The sequence below is a fragment of the Montipora foliosa genome, chromosome 14, assembly GCF_036669935.1.
Source record: "Montipora foliosa isolate CH-2021 chromosome 14, ASM3666993v2, whole genome shotgun sequence".
Classification (NCBI taxonomy): domain Eukaryota; kingdom Metazoa; phylum Cnidaria; class Anthozoa; order Scleractinia; family Acroporidae; genus Montipora; species Montipora foliosa.
Window position 1 is genome coordinate 6,220,265 of NC_090882.1, and position 17,105 is coordinate 6,237,369.

The 17,105-nt window shown below is 37.9% G+C and overlaps 1 protein-coding gene across 2 annotated transcripts in view; it reads left to right on the top strand.

Annotated features, from left to right (window-relative positions):
* Positions 1 to 14,212, top strand: part of LOC137985253 (uncharacterized) — a 15,151-nt gene extending 939 nt beyond the window's left edge. The window contains exons 2-4 of one of the 2 annotated variants that reach the window (XM_068832819.1): positions 5,206 to 6,433; positions 10,902 to 11,435; positions 11,556 to 14,212. In XM_068832819.1, the coding sequence (XP_068688920.1) occupies positions 5,242 to 6,433; positions 10,902 to 11,435; positions 11,556 to 11,980 (2,151 nt within the window). In that variant the 5' untranslated portion in view covers positions 5,206 to 5,241 and the 3' untranslated portion in view covers positions 11,981 to 14,212. The remainder of the gene's footprint in view (positions 1 to 5,205; positions 6,434 to 10,901; positions 11,436 to 11,555) is intronic. The other variant, XM_068832820.1, reaches the window with a different exon arrangement.
* The last annotated feature ends 2,893 nt before the right edge of the window (positions 14,213 to 17,105 follow it).

The window sequence follows — 17,105 nt, forward strand, 5'->3', positions numbered from 1 at the left end:
TTCCTTCAGTAGGAATTGACATACATTATGATTTACATAGTTTGTTATTTTCCTCGTAAAGGTTGAAGAATAAGAACCCAAACAACGTGTCTAATTGGCAGAACGTTCGTGTTTTGGTCCCGATCCGCCAATGAAGAACCGAGCTACAGCTGTAGTGCTTAGGACTACGCAGAGCTCCATAGAACGCCTTGTCTATTTTTTTTTGTATAACATCCAAGTTATTCTTGCATTTTATTGGTTTTGCCTATGATCTATTAGAGGACAGACGCACCATCAGCTTTTATACGAATAAAGTTTAATTCTTTATAATTTATACAAAACAAATACCGGTAGATTCCATGTTGCCGTGCATCTGTTCAGTAATAGATCACAGAGGACATCAAAATGTAGTTAGAACATCAGTAACACACTCGGCTATCACCTCCTCTGCCACTTTTTTGTTCTTACCACATTTTGACGTCATCTGTGATCTATTACTGAACAGATGCAAGGCAACATGGAATCTATTTGTTAAATCACTGTTTGACAAAGCTGTTCGACAAAAGCGAAAGTAAAGGTGTTTTTGGAAAGGAAATGGCCTAAAAATTGCTTGAAGGTTCTAAAAATCTTTGTTATAAACATTAAAACATGTAGTTACATGTATAAAAACTCTAAGCACATCACTCAGTATTGTGTGGGATTTTGCAGACTTTTAGGAATTGTGCGTTATTGTGCGGGTTTGATCGAATTGTGCGGTCCCGTACCCGCACACCCTGTCAGAAGCACTGTAAATTCCTTTGATTCCATAGATATCATGTTCTAGAAACGGGAAAATGATTCCTTGGCTGTTTTTTGTGTGTCTTAATTATTGAAGGATTTTTTTCGTACCTCGAAACTATTTCAAGCTGTCTGTAAACGCAAAAGGTGATTTCTTTGAATTTTTGAGAGATCAGGTTTCTTGAAAAGTTACAAATAGTGTTGAGTTAATTAGGGTTGATAGACTTGAGGCAATTTTTTAAGTAATCGTTTCTTAAAGCTACTGTCAAAACTAAGACTGGAAAAAAATGGAAAACTAAAGTTGAAATGATTTGGCTTTTGTTTCGTGATCAAATCGTTTAAGTCTCTATAGAGCAAAACCTTTAAACTTTCAGAACAGTCTAGATCATTTTGGCCCTGTAGTTCCGCTTTGGTGGATGGATATTCATGCTCCAGGTATATTTAGATGGGCAATTTGTTGTTTTGTTTCATTTAGCTAAGGAGAAGTTTAGGTTACAGAAGTTCCTAGAATTTCAGCATAGAATTGCACCAGCAATTGCTAAGCTAAGTGCAATGGTAATCGTTGACAGCCAATAGAATTTTTTTTGGAGTTTTTACCACCAATTGTGTTTTCAGCAACTCTAGTCTGCACTGCCTGTGGTCAGTTTTTTATGCAATACAAAATTTGCACAACAGTGTTTTGACAGATTTTTGGACCGGTTGCTAAGTTACGAGAGATCAGACTTGAAACATCATGAATCGAACCATTTTATGAAAATGCGCCTTGCCCCAACACCCTAAGGCAAAAATAAAAAAAAAAGGATTATTATCAAATTCAAAGTGAGTATTTGAGAACAGGAAGCTAAAGGAGTGAAGCAAAGTCATCAGAGCTACGTACAGCGACACTTACTCTAAGAATTAAGTAATAGTTTCAAAGTTTCAGCGAAATTCGAGCGAAATGCTCCACTTTGCTTCAGCAATTTTATCAGCAACCTGTGGTCGTAGTGCCTGACGGTAGAAACATTAGCTTTTCAATCTGCCCTCCATGATTAAGCAATTGCTATCAACTAAGGGTGGGTTTTTTGTGAGAATCCAAAAGCGGATTTGTGATCTTTGATCATACATGTATGCATGGGTTCTTCACCACCAAAAAGGAGGAATGATCTGAGAAAAGATCTTTTGCCATGACAATGCGAGATGGAGACCTGGAACAGAATGGCCTTGAATTTTTAAAGCATTGTGTGTGATTTCAAACAATTGGGGTAAGCTGGTTTGTTTCGAAAGAATTCTAAGAAAAGGGGTACTAGGTGTTCATGGATTTAACCGCCAAAAATACGCAATAAGAAAAGAAATTTTTCAACAATCCGACAAAAACAGGTGACGGAAAAAGATCTGTGCTAAGTTACAAGTGGACTTCCAAAGGTGTTTTTGCAGTTAAATTGTTAAGCTGTAGGAAAGGGTCTCAGTAACAATTGCTGTCAAGTATCTTTTAAATATAATTTTTGTTTTGAAATTTGCGCAAAAGTGTTCCTTTGTTCAACCTCCTCTTGTGCTTGACAAGAGAAAATGCCACCAACAAAACAGTTCGGCTGAACAGTTATGTATGGTAACTGTTGTGTGCCATTTTGCCCAACTGCTTGTCAAGAGCACTTTTTTTGAATCCTTTCCCAAAAAGATGCCAAAAATGGTGAATCTCAATAATCTGGAATTAGATTTGATCTTAAGAATCAACCCTGAGTATGGATGTTATGGATTCATAATCCATTTCTGGATTTCACCAAAAAAACGTAAAATCCACTTTTGGATTCAGAAATCCAGATTTGGATTTTCCCAAAAAAATGCACCCAAAGTTCACTTGACAAAACCAAAAACACCTTCGATTCGATAGATATTATGTTCTCGAAATGGTCAAAGGTTCTGTAGCTGTTAAACACTAAATTATGATAATTATATTGGTTGTTTGTTTTTTCAATTGGCATAAAAAGTTCAGTAAGAGTCATTGCAGTGTTAATTTAAAAGAGAAGCAATTGAATTCAGCCTGATCATAGAAATACATATATATGCTGATGTGAAATTTTCTCATACAGTACCTTGTAATTATTTCAAGCTGTCTGTAAATGCAAATAATGGTGATTCCTTTGAATTTTTGAGAGAGCATATCTCCTTGAAAAGTAAGATCATTGTTGATAATCAGGCTTGATAGACTTGAGGCAGTTTTTTAATATGTATTTGTTTCTTAAAGCTACTGTGAGAACTAAGACGGTTATCGTCTTCCTCTTCTGAATGATTTGTGTTCTTCAGGAAGGACAAATTGCTGGAAAGACTTTTTAGTGAGCACTAACATCCCTTCACAACTTTGAAAGGTTACAGACTATAGTACAGCTGCTATCATCCAAAAAGTTTCTGAATTGTTCACTTTTGTGATAAAAACATGAAACTTTGGATAATTACTACTAACCATGTAACAAATAATATCTGATATGGATCCAAGCCTAGTTAAGCACCATACTTGAGATTTGCGAATGCCCTAAAATTGTCAACATGGAAACGAGGCTGAAAAGTAAATTACCTTAAAAAGGGGTCTCAAAGTACATGTACCGAAGTAAACTTAAAAGTGATACACAGTCACATATATGGCATTCTGTGTTAATGGGGACATAGTTTTTCAGTGAGTGATTAACCCATTGACTCCCAGGGGTTCCCCATTAAAGTGGTACTATGATCAAAAAATCATTTCCTTTTTTTCTTCAGATTTTGAAAGCGTGTTTGCTTAACACCTAACTGGAAAAATTTTGAGCTTCGAGTTTTATTCAAAGGCTGTTTATTTTGAGTGTAAGTTTTGGATTTCACGGTCCGCCATTACTCACGTTCAAAACTGGCCGATTGGACCTCAGAGGGTTGGATCTAGAGAAAATGACGTCATTTACTCACTAGCTTAAAATTTCAGCGTCTAAACGCAATTTATTACATATGCAAAACACGGGTTTAAAAGTCTGAAAGCCCGAAACTCCCGTGCTGCATATTAATTCGGCCGCGTACACACGCATTTCATTCTTAAACTAGTGAGTCTTTGACGTCATTTTCTCCTCGACCCAGCTCTCTCAAGATTTTAAAGTTAGTAATGGCGGACCAATAAATAAGAAAATTCCAGTTAAAATAAACAGGTGTCTTTTTAAAATCAGAACTTAAAACTTTTCTCAGTTAGTGTTTAGTTAACATAGTTTTGAAATCCAAAGAAAAAAGAGAATTGCTTTTTTGGTCGTAGTACCACTTTAACGAGTAAATTCTTCACATGCAAACAAGCGATGATTTCATTGAAACATCGACCATTTGGTGGAAAAAATTCGTAACAAAAACAATGCGGCGATCTTCTGTGTAAAGTTAATAAATGCGTGGAGTTGACTTCAAATTGATCCATGCAAGTTTCTTTCCCACACCTTAAATCAATTGTCGATCATGCGTGGGTCTGATTTTCTTCATTTGCTTGAAAATTAGCGATAGACTGTCACAATATCAATAAAAAAAAATCCCCGTCGAAATTGCCGTAGGGGGACGTCGTTTAAGCGTCAAATAAACACATGCATCTAGTTTACAAACGAAAATTGTGATGGGAAATAAATTCTTCATACAGGGTGTTTCTAAAACTCATACACGAATAAGCGACGATCTCGTTGAAACATCGTCCACTTGGTGGAAAAATTCTTGCAAAAACAATGTCCTTTGTGCGTTGCTAAAATTTCTTGCCAACCGCAAAACTTTTGGAGCGTGCAATTTGAAACATACATTCTTTAAATATCTGCAAACATTGAAAACAAAACTTCATGCGCAATGTAAGGACAGATTTCTTACCATCGTGCTTGACATGATTCCTGTAGTGCTCGACGCGAATTGCGCCGCGCGCGAGGGTGGTAACTTACTCTTTTGAGCGGTACTGTATCTTGATTTTTTGCATGTACGTATCATTTACGATGGCACTTCAAATAAAAGAGTTTTGGGGAAAGTTATCTGCTACAATTTTCTGTAACTCTTAACTGTAACTCCTAACAATAAAACACCTTTTTCGATGTATCTTAATAAATTCTACAAGATGACTTTTTGTCATAGACGTACTCTCTAAGAAGTTAAAGAATTTTGGGAGATTTCCAGCAAGGAATTAAAAACAGTGGGTCACTGATATTTTCAAAAACTGAAATTTAGAGGGCCTTTTTGTGGACATGGCTTGTTGCCATGGTAACCGATATGACGTCATAAATGCCCTTAAAGTATTACCCAACAATAGAGTTACAAACACTGCCTATTCTATGAAATATCCATCTTTGGTATCTTTCATCGTTTCACAAACACTATAGCAACGAAAAACCATTTCAAGCCTCCTTAATTTGGACTTTCTTCAAGTTGAGGTAGTTTCCTAAGAGGTAATTTGTTACAAAAAACCAAAAAATTTTTACGATGTGTCTTGTTCATTCATAGGCATTTAAGCTCTGTGGATTGAGATCTAGTCATGGCATGTGCTTTTCAAGAATGAAACGAAAATATGACGCTGGGAGGTCTGATAAAGTTAAAGTCACTATTTTGGCTTCTGAATGGGGATCAAGCAAAGGTGGGCTTTCCACCATAAACAGAAACTTAGCAATTCAGTTGGCCAAATCCTCGGATGTAGAAATCTCTTTTTTTGTACCACAGTGCAGTGAAAAGGACAAGACAGAAGCCCTTTGCCACAACATTAGGATTGTTGAAGCAGACAAAAATCTGGTTGCTTATGAAGAGCTGGACTTGCTTAGCTATCCACCAGATGATCTGCAAATTGAGGTGGTTGTTGGTCACGGAGTAAAACTAGGTCGTCAGGCGCAAATCATAAGAAAATATCGTCATTGTAAATGGGTGCAAGTGGTGCATACAGATCCAGAGGAGATGGGAATGTTTAAATGTTACCCAGATCCAATTTCCAAGGGCGAAGAAAAACACAAAAATGAAGTGATGCTTTGTGAAATTGCTGACTTTGTTGTTGGAATAGGACCTAAGTTGGCAGAGGCCTTTCGTTCATATCTTCGATCACTCGATCAGACTATTTTTGACTTTACTCCAGGTATTATTGAAGAGTTTCTTAATGTGGAGCAAGTTGCTGAAGAAAGGAAGCATCGCAGTGTTTTGGTGTTTGGTCGCGGTGATGCAGAAGATTTCAAATTAAAGGGATTTGACATTGCAGGAAAGGCCATTGCTTCACTTGTTAACACTCATCTTGTCTTTGTTGGAGCCCCAGATGGAAAACATGAGGAAATAGCAGAGTCTTTCATGCAGTGTGGTCTACCAGCTTATTGCCTAAGAGTTAGAGGATATGAAAAATGCAGAGAAAGTTTGAAGAGGTTGTTTTGTGAAGTAGACCTTATGCTCATGCCTTCTAGAACAGATGGGTTTGGATTGACTGCTCTTGAAGCCTTGTCTGCTGGTTTACCAGTTCTTGTCAGCAAGAATTCTGGGTTTGGTGAAGCCCTATGCAAAGTTCCATATGGCTCATTTTTTGTTGTCAACTCAGACAAGCCAGAGGTGTGGGCTGCAAGTATCAAGAACATCGTCTGGGAGAAAGACAGGCATAGCCGTCTTGTGGAAGCTGAAAAACTGCGTGAATCATACGAGAAGAAATACTGCTGGACCAAACAAAGTGATGCCCTTCTAGTCAAGATTATCAGCCTTGTTCGGGGTAAGATAACAGAATAATAATAATTAAAATATTAAATTACCGGTATCTTGCATTTGGCTTGAATATAATGAAACACAGATCACATTCCACAGATTAAGACTAGAAGTCCCTGCTCCACTAAAATGAACAACTACATTTAAGCCAAACGTTTCCCCTAGACCTGAAACAACATTAATTTTTTATAGAGTGATTAGGGCTAGGAGACACTTTTGGTGTTGTTTATTTACTTCTAGCAAGGTGACATGCTCACTGACCTGTGATCCATGACCTGTGTTTTAGACCCACCACATTTAAGTATTGTGTCCCTTTACAATTTGGGACTATCACATGTCCTAGTTTGACAGTACATGTAGCTTTCTTTGGGTCAACAAACTCTATGTGAATTCATCATGACTGAACTTTTTTGCTGAGGGAAGAAAAAACATGTTTCCTTCTAAATGGGGTCAAAAGGTCATATGTTCATAAAGAGGTGTGATTGGCTGATAAAATTATCAGCGCCAGTTAAGGTCAAGGCTGGTATTAAAAAGTACTAGTCCTTTAACAATGGCATTAAGCATGATCCCAACTTACTGTATGTGTGACAAAATAGCATTACAATTTTACCTACTATGGGGATTGAAGTCTTGATGGTATGCATTGTTTAATATGTCATAACTGAGCTCTTCTCTCAATTTCGTGTGTGTAAACTGTGGTACTGTGACAGACTTATTTTCACTCTGGATCTAGTATCAAATAATAATTCCATTGCCATCAGCATGGGTCATTGAAGCCTAATCTATGCAATGTTCATTACTAAAGTCTCTTTTACTGAGTTTACAACGTAGAGGGCAAAATTACTAAATGCTGATTAGCTGAGACAGAGGGCGTTTTTCATTGATCTCGGTAATTGCCTTGGGCAATTACTTTCATTTTTTTCATGACCAGCACAAACTGTAAATGTTTTTTTTGCGGGGCTGGTTTTATTGCTTTGGTGTTGTTGTACAAAAAGAAAATTTCATTCATCTGATTCATGTATTTTACGGTTCATTGACTCCAACTGAACACTGAAATGACTTCCTATGAAATCTTGCACAACAGTGTGTGTTTTTGACCTTATTAATAAAAGAATTTTTTCCCCTTTACATTATGAAAAAGTAATTGCAAGTTTCCTCATAAAGTTAAAGATTAATATGATTTGCATTTTCAGAAATTGCAGAAATTGCATACCCTCGTCATGAAATTCTGCAACTTCTGAAAGTATGTGTGACATTAATCTTTAATTTTTAACTCAACCCCTGATGTGATTACCTAATGTATACAAAAATAACCTTCAACAAGATTTAGGAATTTTGTAAAGTGGTGGCTATAATAATGATGATTTTAGACTTTTTTCTTTGGGATCCCCCTAGCTCCCACTTTTGTTGTATCTTTGCCCTGCCCTAGCTTCAAGCCATCACTGCAACTGCTGGATTAACACTATTACCTCCCCCTTCACCACAAAATAAACCCTTAAAATTAGACAGCTTACATTGTAGTTTTCAAATCCAGAAAAGGTATAATGGCCATACGGTTTTTTAAGGCATGATTTTAATATTTTGGCAAGTATCTTCAGGTACAATAAAGTAGCACAAACTTTGTTCAAAGTGTTTTTCAGGTTTGGTTTAGAGTAAGCCGTGGCCATTTTAATGTGGGCTGTACTTGCTGCAAAGCCATGTTATTACATTTCATTTGCTATGCCAGTTCTATTATTTGTGACATTGCCCAGTGTCAGCCATTCCAAATATTTTACAGACCCTTTGGCTAACAATGGGTAAATTGCTGGTGGCAGCTTTTCAGGACCCTTTTGAACCTCTCCGGCCCACAGGTACCTTCTTTCATCTGATGAGGAGTTTTTTTGGCTGCCCCCCTAAACCCCAAGAGAGGAAAAATTATGGCCCCTCACATGCCATCATACAATGATGTAGGCGTTCGATCCCGTGAACCATAAGATAAATGTACTACTGCATAAATTGTGTAACTTTGGAATATCAGGGTCGCTGCTAGCTTGGTGTGGTGACTACAATGTATTTATCGAATCGTACTAGCAAAGAGTTGTGGTTGATGGCAAATGTTCTAGCTGGCTGAATACATCTGGCGTGCCAAAGGGGTCCATCTTGGGTACTCTGTTTTTTGTTATTTTCATCAACGATTTGCCTGAGGTGGTTAGTCAAGAAAGTTCTGTGGCACTATATGCAGATGACTGCAAGGCGTTTAGAGTGGTAACCTGTCCTAATGATGTTTCAAGATGATCTAGATAGTTTGTGCACTTGGAGTCAACAGAACAGGATGACCTTCAATGTTAAGAAATGCAAGTTGTTATGGATTACCCAGAAGAAACAACCATTTAGATCAAGTCTCACCCTAAACGGATCTGTCTTAGAGGAAGTTTACGAGTTCCGTGACCTTGGTTTGCTTACTAAACATCATCTTTCTTGGAACTCTCATGTTGATGCTATTACAAATAAAGCTAATAGAATTTTAGGCTTACTTAGAAGAACGTGTAGAGGTTGGAAGGATACCAAAACTCTGAAGGTGCTGTATTGCACGTTGGTGAGATTGCAAGTGGAATATGGATCAGTTGTGTGGTCGCCATACACCGCACGAAACGTTGATGGCTTGAGCGCATACAGCGGAGGGGAACAAAATATATTCTCAGAAAAAGGAATTTTACCTATGATGAGCAACTAAAATGTCTTAATTTGCTTTGTCTTGAAAAGAGACGCTTTCTTTTTGATGTCACAATTTTGTATATTAGTCTTTAAATGGATACTTGAATGTGGATATATCTCTGTTTCTAAACTTTTATTCTCAGAATGATCTGTACAGGTTTAGACATGTTGATGACCATTCCTTGAAGACGAATTTTGCTAGAAGAACTAATTTTAAATACACCTATTTTAATAGAATTGTTGAAATGTGGAATTCGATACCCTTAGATATTAGATTGTATCCAAGTCTTGCAGTTTGTAAGTCGGGAATGAAGAAGTTTTTAAGTCAGGAATGTAGTTACACTGTAGCTTCTTATGTTTTATATTTGATTTAATATTTTGCTGATTGTTATCATATATTATTTATTTTATTTAGATTAGCTACAGATAATCATTCTCGCATGGAGTGTTCCACTCTTTTACAGATTTTTCTTATGGCTTTGTTTGTGTGTACATACTCATTATTAGATTTTTTTCTTGCCGTTAAATTGTAGTAAATAAATAAATAAATAAATCATAGCCATCCCTAACCACAAAAGCATAATTGCAAATCCATCCTAATTTTCAATTAGGTTTCAGTGTAAATAAACAGATGCAGGTAAATGAGGCTAACTCAGAGATAAGTTACACTCCAAGTTAAAGACCTCAACGGCCTTTTTTTTTTCAATAGGAATGGTTATATGTTTATTTATTGAAAACCAAGGCTGTTGCCTAACAGGAGCCCGGTAGCCTGGGGCTCCCAAAGAATAGCTCTGGGCGCCTTAATTTTTCACAGCAACACCTTTCACTTCATATGTTGGGCTCCTAAGTTCTCAGCGTTTAGCTCTGAGGGCCCCTTTAAAATTTTCTTAGGCAGCAGCCTTGAAAGCAGTGACCATGTAGCTCATATATTTCAAACGAGATACATTTACCCTTAGGCTATTGATTCTGTACTATCTATTTTTAATTTTAACTTTGTAAAGTGCCTTGATCACTGGAAATCTCTACTGTGCATATTTGTTGTCAATAATTATAATAAAAAAAAAAATTAAATTACATGTTGGCTCAAAGATATGAATTTTATGTTCTTGTGGCAAGAATGATATCTCACTCGTAAGGTATTGTTCTTGCCACTTAAACATAAAATTCATATCGTCCGGCCGCCGTGTGATTATAATCCTCTATTTATTACAATGTTAGATATTAGTATGTACATAGCACACAATGCAAGTGAATAGTGCTTTCCGCGCACTAATTGGCTAACTCGGAGGTGATGATCCAAGTACTATTTACCTCTGAGTAGCTTCTGAGTAGCCCGTGTGCGAGATTTGAAATTTCCGACCACATTTTACAAAAAAAAGAGTAGTGTTTTGGTTCACTTTTTATTCAACTTGTGTGGTATATACTGAAACAATTCTTCACCTTGCAGCTTGGTAAATATCTCCACTATTCCCCTCCACTACATTGAATATTGTAAAGGTCATATAAATAATTAACAATTATTAATTATTAATATTGAATATCAGTTATTATTATTATTATTATAATTATTATTATTATTATCTATTTGAGTGTACTGGTCATAGTTATCTTTATCCTAGTGTAAGCCTATTTGATCATAACTACTGGTAGGAGAAATTCTCAGATGGATTAACATGTACATGGTAATAAATGTACATTCTAATACCGGTAGGTACAGTTAAGTCTTTCAATGTGGTTTGGTGTCCAAAATTTTGCCTTACTTTGAATTTGGTTTTTAATAGCTCGTCTCGAAATTCAAATTGATGTTGAGGCTGTCACTGACGGTAGTGCACAAAAAGGCATGGGAATGAAAGTACAGCCACCTGAACCTCAAGAAGTTTTCCACAAAGTCAGAGAACCAAGCACGGCAAAGAAAGAACAGGTGGTAGTCAACACAGGTGTGGCAACTGAAAATTGTGGAAATGGAAGTATCCAATCTACACAAGCACTTTTAAATAGAATTGCAGAAAAGTACCTTCAAGATGTTAGCCCCTCAAATCCGGAGGAGTATAATCGTTTCATGGTTTATCTTAAAGACATGCGTAAAGTACTGGTTCTTGATGTTAAGTCAGGGAGCTTAATAGTCACTGTTGAGGTTGGTTCTGAGGAGATCCTCGAGGAGCTGTGGAAAGATTATTGTAGCGGTCATTTAAATGAAGTGGCTCAGAAATTTCTAGTGACAGAGGAGCTTCTGGAGGAGTTTGGCCTGATTGAGTGTAAACTGGCAACACTTATTGCTGAAGAGGAGTACAAGGCTTGTAAACATTATTTTTCTGGTAAGTTGAATAAAAAATAGCAAGAGTGATGTCAGGGATGCCATGTTGGTGATCCAAAGTAATCCACCATTGTTTTGTTAACAAGTTCTTTTCTGAAAGCAATGTGTATATATTTGACAGAACCTGATCATGATGTTTCAAACTCATCTCATCACGAACAAGAGACAAATGGCAACAAAAGCAACGACGATTTAAGATTCAACTTTAACGTTCACAAACCTTTTCATTATACCAAGTCTACACCTTCATTTAAAGATGAAAGATTGCACTTTTTAAGAGACAAAGGTAGATGCTCGGGGTCACAGTCGGGGCCTCTCACTTGGAAGATTGGGGAAATTGCGGAGGAAATTCGAAGAATGGGTGATTCGTTAAACACGAGCTCCATGTACACAGCCTTCTCGCCAACGAGAAGAGCATCTATCAAAAAACGCGAGAAGTCAAGACATATCACAGTTGGTGGGTCAGCGGGAGAATTAGTGTGGAGAGCGTTCATGGACAGTTTCCCTGGATACAACCCGGTACCCCTGGAGGGAACCCCTGTGTGACACCTTCCTCTCTGTCACATGTGCTGCTAAGTTTTGGCAATATCTGTTAAAACATACATTAAAGAAGGGTGCAAGCTACAGCTGTAGGATAGGGCATGATGCAAGCATATTTCTGTGTAAACATCCCAATGGGGCTTGGGCTGGCTGCTGTAAACATCGAAAGAATACTTACCAAGTTAGTAACAAGGCTAATTACATGGTGAATTTCAGCCCAATTAGCTGGCTGAAATCTCAGCCTAGGTTCTGAAAGAAATTCCCTTAGAATGAAAGTGGCAATTACATGGAGAAGATTTCAGCCTGGGCAAACGGGCTCAAAAATCCTTATAATCACTTTCATTTCATGTGTATTGATTGTGATTTCGCATCTCAGTAAATGTTCTCACATAAACTTGTGTTTTGCGCCCAGGCTGAAAATCCTAGTCCGATTTCTGAAACCGGGTTAGGATTTTCGGCCCGGGCAAACGGGCTGAAAAATCCTTGTAATCACTACATGTATCATTTCATGTGCATTGACTTTTTGCCTCTCAGTAAATTTTCTCATGGAAGTTTGTGTTTTGCCCCCTGGCTAAAATTTAGCATGTAATCACAAAATTTCAGCTTGGTGGGTGGAGCGAAATTTCAGCCCAGGCTGAAACTCACCATGCCATCAGGCCCTAAAAATCAGCGAGTCAGTCACTGCAATTTTCATGATTCTGAGGAATCTCACCTTCAAGCGCTAAGCGCCAAACAGCGTCTTGGCTTCCATCAATCAAATTTTCGACCACAGCCAGGAAGATTGACTCGGCTGCCTTCAGAAAATGAAATGGAGTTTTTGTTTGGTTCACAACTCGAATACCTTTATGATACATGTATGTTTTTAGAAATTCTTCAGTAAAAAGATTCGTGCAGATTCCATCGCTTTCTATTGGCATCAAGTTCTATTGTGCCGTGGGAACCAAAGATGCTGATCGGTGGGTTATCATCTGTGGTTGATGTCAGAAGTTTGATTGATGGAAGCCAAAACGCAGTTTGGCGGTCTGCGCTTGAAGATGTTAAATTCTGCAGAATTATGAAAATTGCAGTAAGGTTCTCACTGCAACCAAGTTGACAGTGAGGCATACAATGAAGTTTGATGGTACAAACTTAAAGTGATCAAGAAATCATTTTCTTTTTTTCTTCAGATTTTGAAAGTGTGTTTAATTTGCTTAACACCTGATTGGCAGAATTTTGAGGCTTGATTTGTATCCAAAGGCTGTTTTGAGTGTAAGATTTGGGTTTCATGGTCTGCCATTACTCACACTCAAAACTGGCCGATTGGACCTCAGAGGGTTGGATCTAGGGGAAAGTGACATCATTTACTCGCTAACATGTAGATGAAGTTTATTATATATGCAAAACACGAAAAGGAAGCCTGAAAAAAAAAAGCCTGAAACTCTTGTGCTGTATACTAATGCAGCCATGTAGCAAACATTTCATTCTTAAACTAGCGAGTCTTTGACGTCATTTTCCCCTCGATCCATTGCTCTCAAAATTTGATAGCAAATTGTTAATAATAGCGGACCATCAAATAGGAAAATTCCAGTTAAAATTAACAGGTGCGTTTTTGAAATCAAGGCTTAAAACGTGGGTCACTTGGTGCTTAGTTAACCCATTCACCCCTCGCCCTAGGACACCCCCTGTTGACAAGTAAAATCTTCTGGTCATAGTAGCACTTTAAAAAGTTACAATTCAAAGACTCAACGATTTAGTGTAAGTGTCTTCATTGGGTACCCCCTAATGAAGACACTAGACAGCAGTTTCAAAATCGTAACTTTTTTAGCTACATTTATGATTCCCTAAACCAGAGCAGCATCAAGCTATGTCTGGTCATCTAGTCAGTTAATTAAGGACGGTGCCTGCCATTGTTATTGGGCATACGTTCTGTGCCTTTCGAGATACTCGGATTTCCTATGGGTGGTACTTATTGATATAGGGATATTTTTGCGTGGTTTAAAACTATGCGGGAAAAGAAGATCTCAACAAGTGTTATTGAAATCCAAATAGAAAATTGGGGGTAACCACGCATTTTTCGAAGATAATTTATCAACAATACATTGTATTTGTAAAACGCTTTTAAATACAAAGCAATGTATGGCATTCTTTTCCAAATTGAAGCTCAATTATCTCAGAAAAATGCGTGGTTACCCCCAATTTTCTTTTTGGATACCAAGATCACTTGCTAAGTTCAGCTTTCTCCGCATTGTTTTAAAGGTGGGCCCACACAAGGGGACATGTTGCAGGAACATGTTGCTACAACATGTTGCTACAACATGTTCCTGCAACATGTCCCCCCGTATGGGCCCACCTTTAAAGTGCGCAAAAATATCCCTGCATCAATAAGCACCAGTCACAGGAAATCCGAGTATCTCGAGATGCGCAGAAGGTATGCGCAATAACAATAGGAGGCACTGTCCTTAAATAATTTTCAAGTGCATTTCCAATCATGTGTTGTTTACAGCAAAAGAGGATGATGGTACTGCACTTGCCCTTGTCCTTTTACATTCTTCGGCAAAAATTACCCTCGTCATACCTTTGCTTGAAAATGAACCTCTTTAAATGAACTAGAAGTTTGACTAGTGTGCTCAAAAATGTTTGACTGCCCCATAAATTTCCCTCTTCCCGCTTTGGTGTGGAGTTGTAAATTCCTGTTGATGGGATGGAAAACAAGAGTTAGGAGAATTCCCGGCCGAGTTCGTAGTTTCATTGGAACCCAAAAAATCCACAAATTAATATTATTGCTTAATTCTGTGGTTCCATTGCTGAGTCTTTCCTGGTAGTGAGAATTCTTTGACGACCATCTTTCCATTATTTTATTCATTTTTACTTGTTGGCACTTGCCGACAACTACTGAGAACTAACCACACAAAAATAGTTTGCCACAAAGCAATGACATTGGCATCCTACACCCTGTCCCTGAACATTTGTACACTGCAAAACCTGCCACCTATTTTTCATAGGTTCAAAAAGCATTCAAAGCATTCATTGTCAATTTCGATTAAAAATTACCTTGGGTGCGAGAGGTTCTATTTTTCTTTCGCGAGGAGCGAGCGGTTAAAACGGAGAGGCGAAATTAAGTTGTGATTATGAACACGGTCGCTGATTGGTTTTCATAGTCAGTGCCAGTCCTTTCCGAGTAAAAACAATTTTTAAAACACTCAATTTCACTGGTTGAACCACAGGCAGCCCAGACTCGGATGACAAAAAAAAAATGAAGGATTGTATGGGAATCTCGATAACAAACTGAAAAAGATATTTACCCGCAAAAGTTCTCAATAAAAAAGCCGTACTTAATTGTCGTGGTGAATTTCTCGCTTTTTGTGTGGTTATTTGCCTGATTGAATGCGATTTCAGCGACTTCTCAAATTCCCGGGTTGTCACTCGTACATACCTAAATAAAGGAAAGGCTGGAAAGTAATTTCTGACTTACCTCACATCTCGCCGATAAAATCACACTTCTCCAGCATCAGTCACGCTCAAACTCCGGGGATGGCCACTCGGATAATTTTACTTCTCTTTGACCAAGTTTCAAGGTCCAGCGAGCATCCATTGCTTAGAAACAGCGAAAAATATTCAAAATTTCAAAATCCTTCGAGGCTCGCTTACAACGAATGTTGACACGACTGGTCAACCGTTCACTTATCTGCTCTCACCGTATCGAGGCTCAAGTTATAGAGGATATTACATGGCCGCGCGGAGATACGAATTTCTCTTCGAGTGTGGAAGTTGTAGTAAAAATAACTAGGCATCGTTTCTGGGGAAACAATACAACGTGAGCAAGGAGCTCTACTGATTTAACATGATGAAGAAGTCATAGAAACTAGCAATCGAAAATATTGGAATTTCTCTCATGATGTGGGTACCTGTGTCACTGAGAGATTCATCCATCATTTCATTAACAAAACTATTGACAAATTAGATATGACTCCAAAGTCATAACAGTTCTCCACTGACTTTTCCAGGATATCTAAAATACGAATGAGTCACCTAAACCAACACCTAGTTTGAAAATCGTTGTTGCTGATTGATGTCTCATTGAATTGTCTTTCAATTTACATGATAATATTCCTGGTTTCTACAGAAACACATATTAAATGAAAGGCGTTACAATTGAACCCACTGGGAACTCGGAAAAATCCGAGCCCCAGATGGGATTCGAACCCACGACCCTCCGTGATCTAGTACGGATGCTCTAACCACTGAGCATTTCACCCTTGGTGAGTAAGGGTGAGGTGAAATGTGGGTATTTTGACTCGAGCTGCATCACGCAAATGTGAGAGAATGCGAATGTCAGCGAATGTGAGAGAATGTTTAACACATATTAAATGAAAGGTGTTACGATTGAACCCACTGGGAACTAGGAAAATATCGACTGACAGCATAGCTCATAACTGCATCGAATCCCATCTAGGGCTCGGATTTTTCCGAGTTCCCTGTGGATTCACTTGTAACACCTTTCATTTAATATGTGTTAAACATTCTCTCACATTCGCTCACTTTGGTGGTTGGTTGGCCGCATCGTTCACAGAAATACATGCAACTGGATTTCAATGATGCTCTCAATGTGACTGCGCGATGCAGTTATGAGCTATGCTGTCAGTCGATATTTGACTCTGTGGCTGTGTGATGCAGCTCGAGTCAAAATACCCACATTTCACCCTTGCTCATGAAATGTTTCTCATTCAAAATGTGTCATCTCTTGATATATATCGTAATATGTTAACCCTTTAAGCCCCAATATCCACTTAGAATTTCTCATACTGATCTTCATACATTTCCTTAAAGAATTAGTTGAGAGAGTTTGATAACAGATGAAAGCATTTTCCCTTTAGTGATCATTTTACAAACTCTCATAAACATTGATGTTGGTCACTATTGGGAGTTAAACTTCTCATAAGTGGCTGACCTTTTTTGGAGGTTGTAAGGGGTGGTCATGTGACTGTTGACAATCACTGTTTACTTTTGTTTGTAAATCGTCTTATCAATGAACACATTGCAAACTAGTGTCTTAGTCTCCGAAATGATGCAAGACTCATTGAATTTTGTTTCAACCTAAGAATTTTATCTGTGAGTGGCTGAAAATCCTCCTACAGAACTCCAATATTTTGTC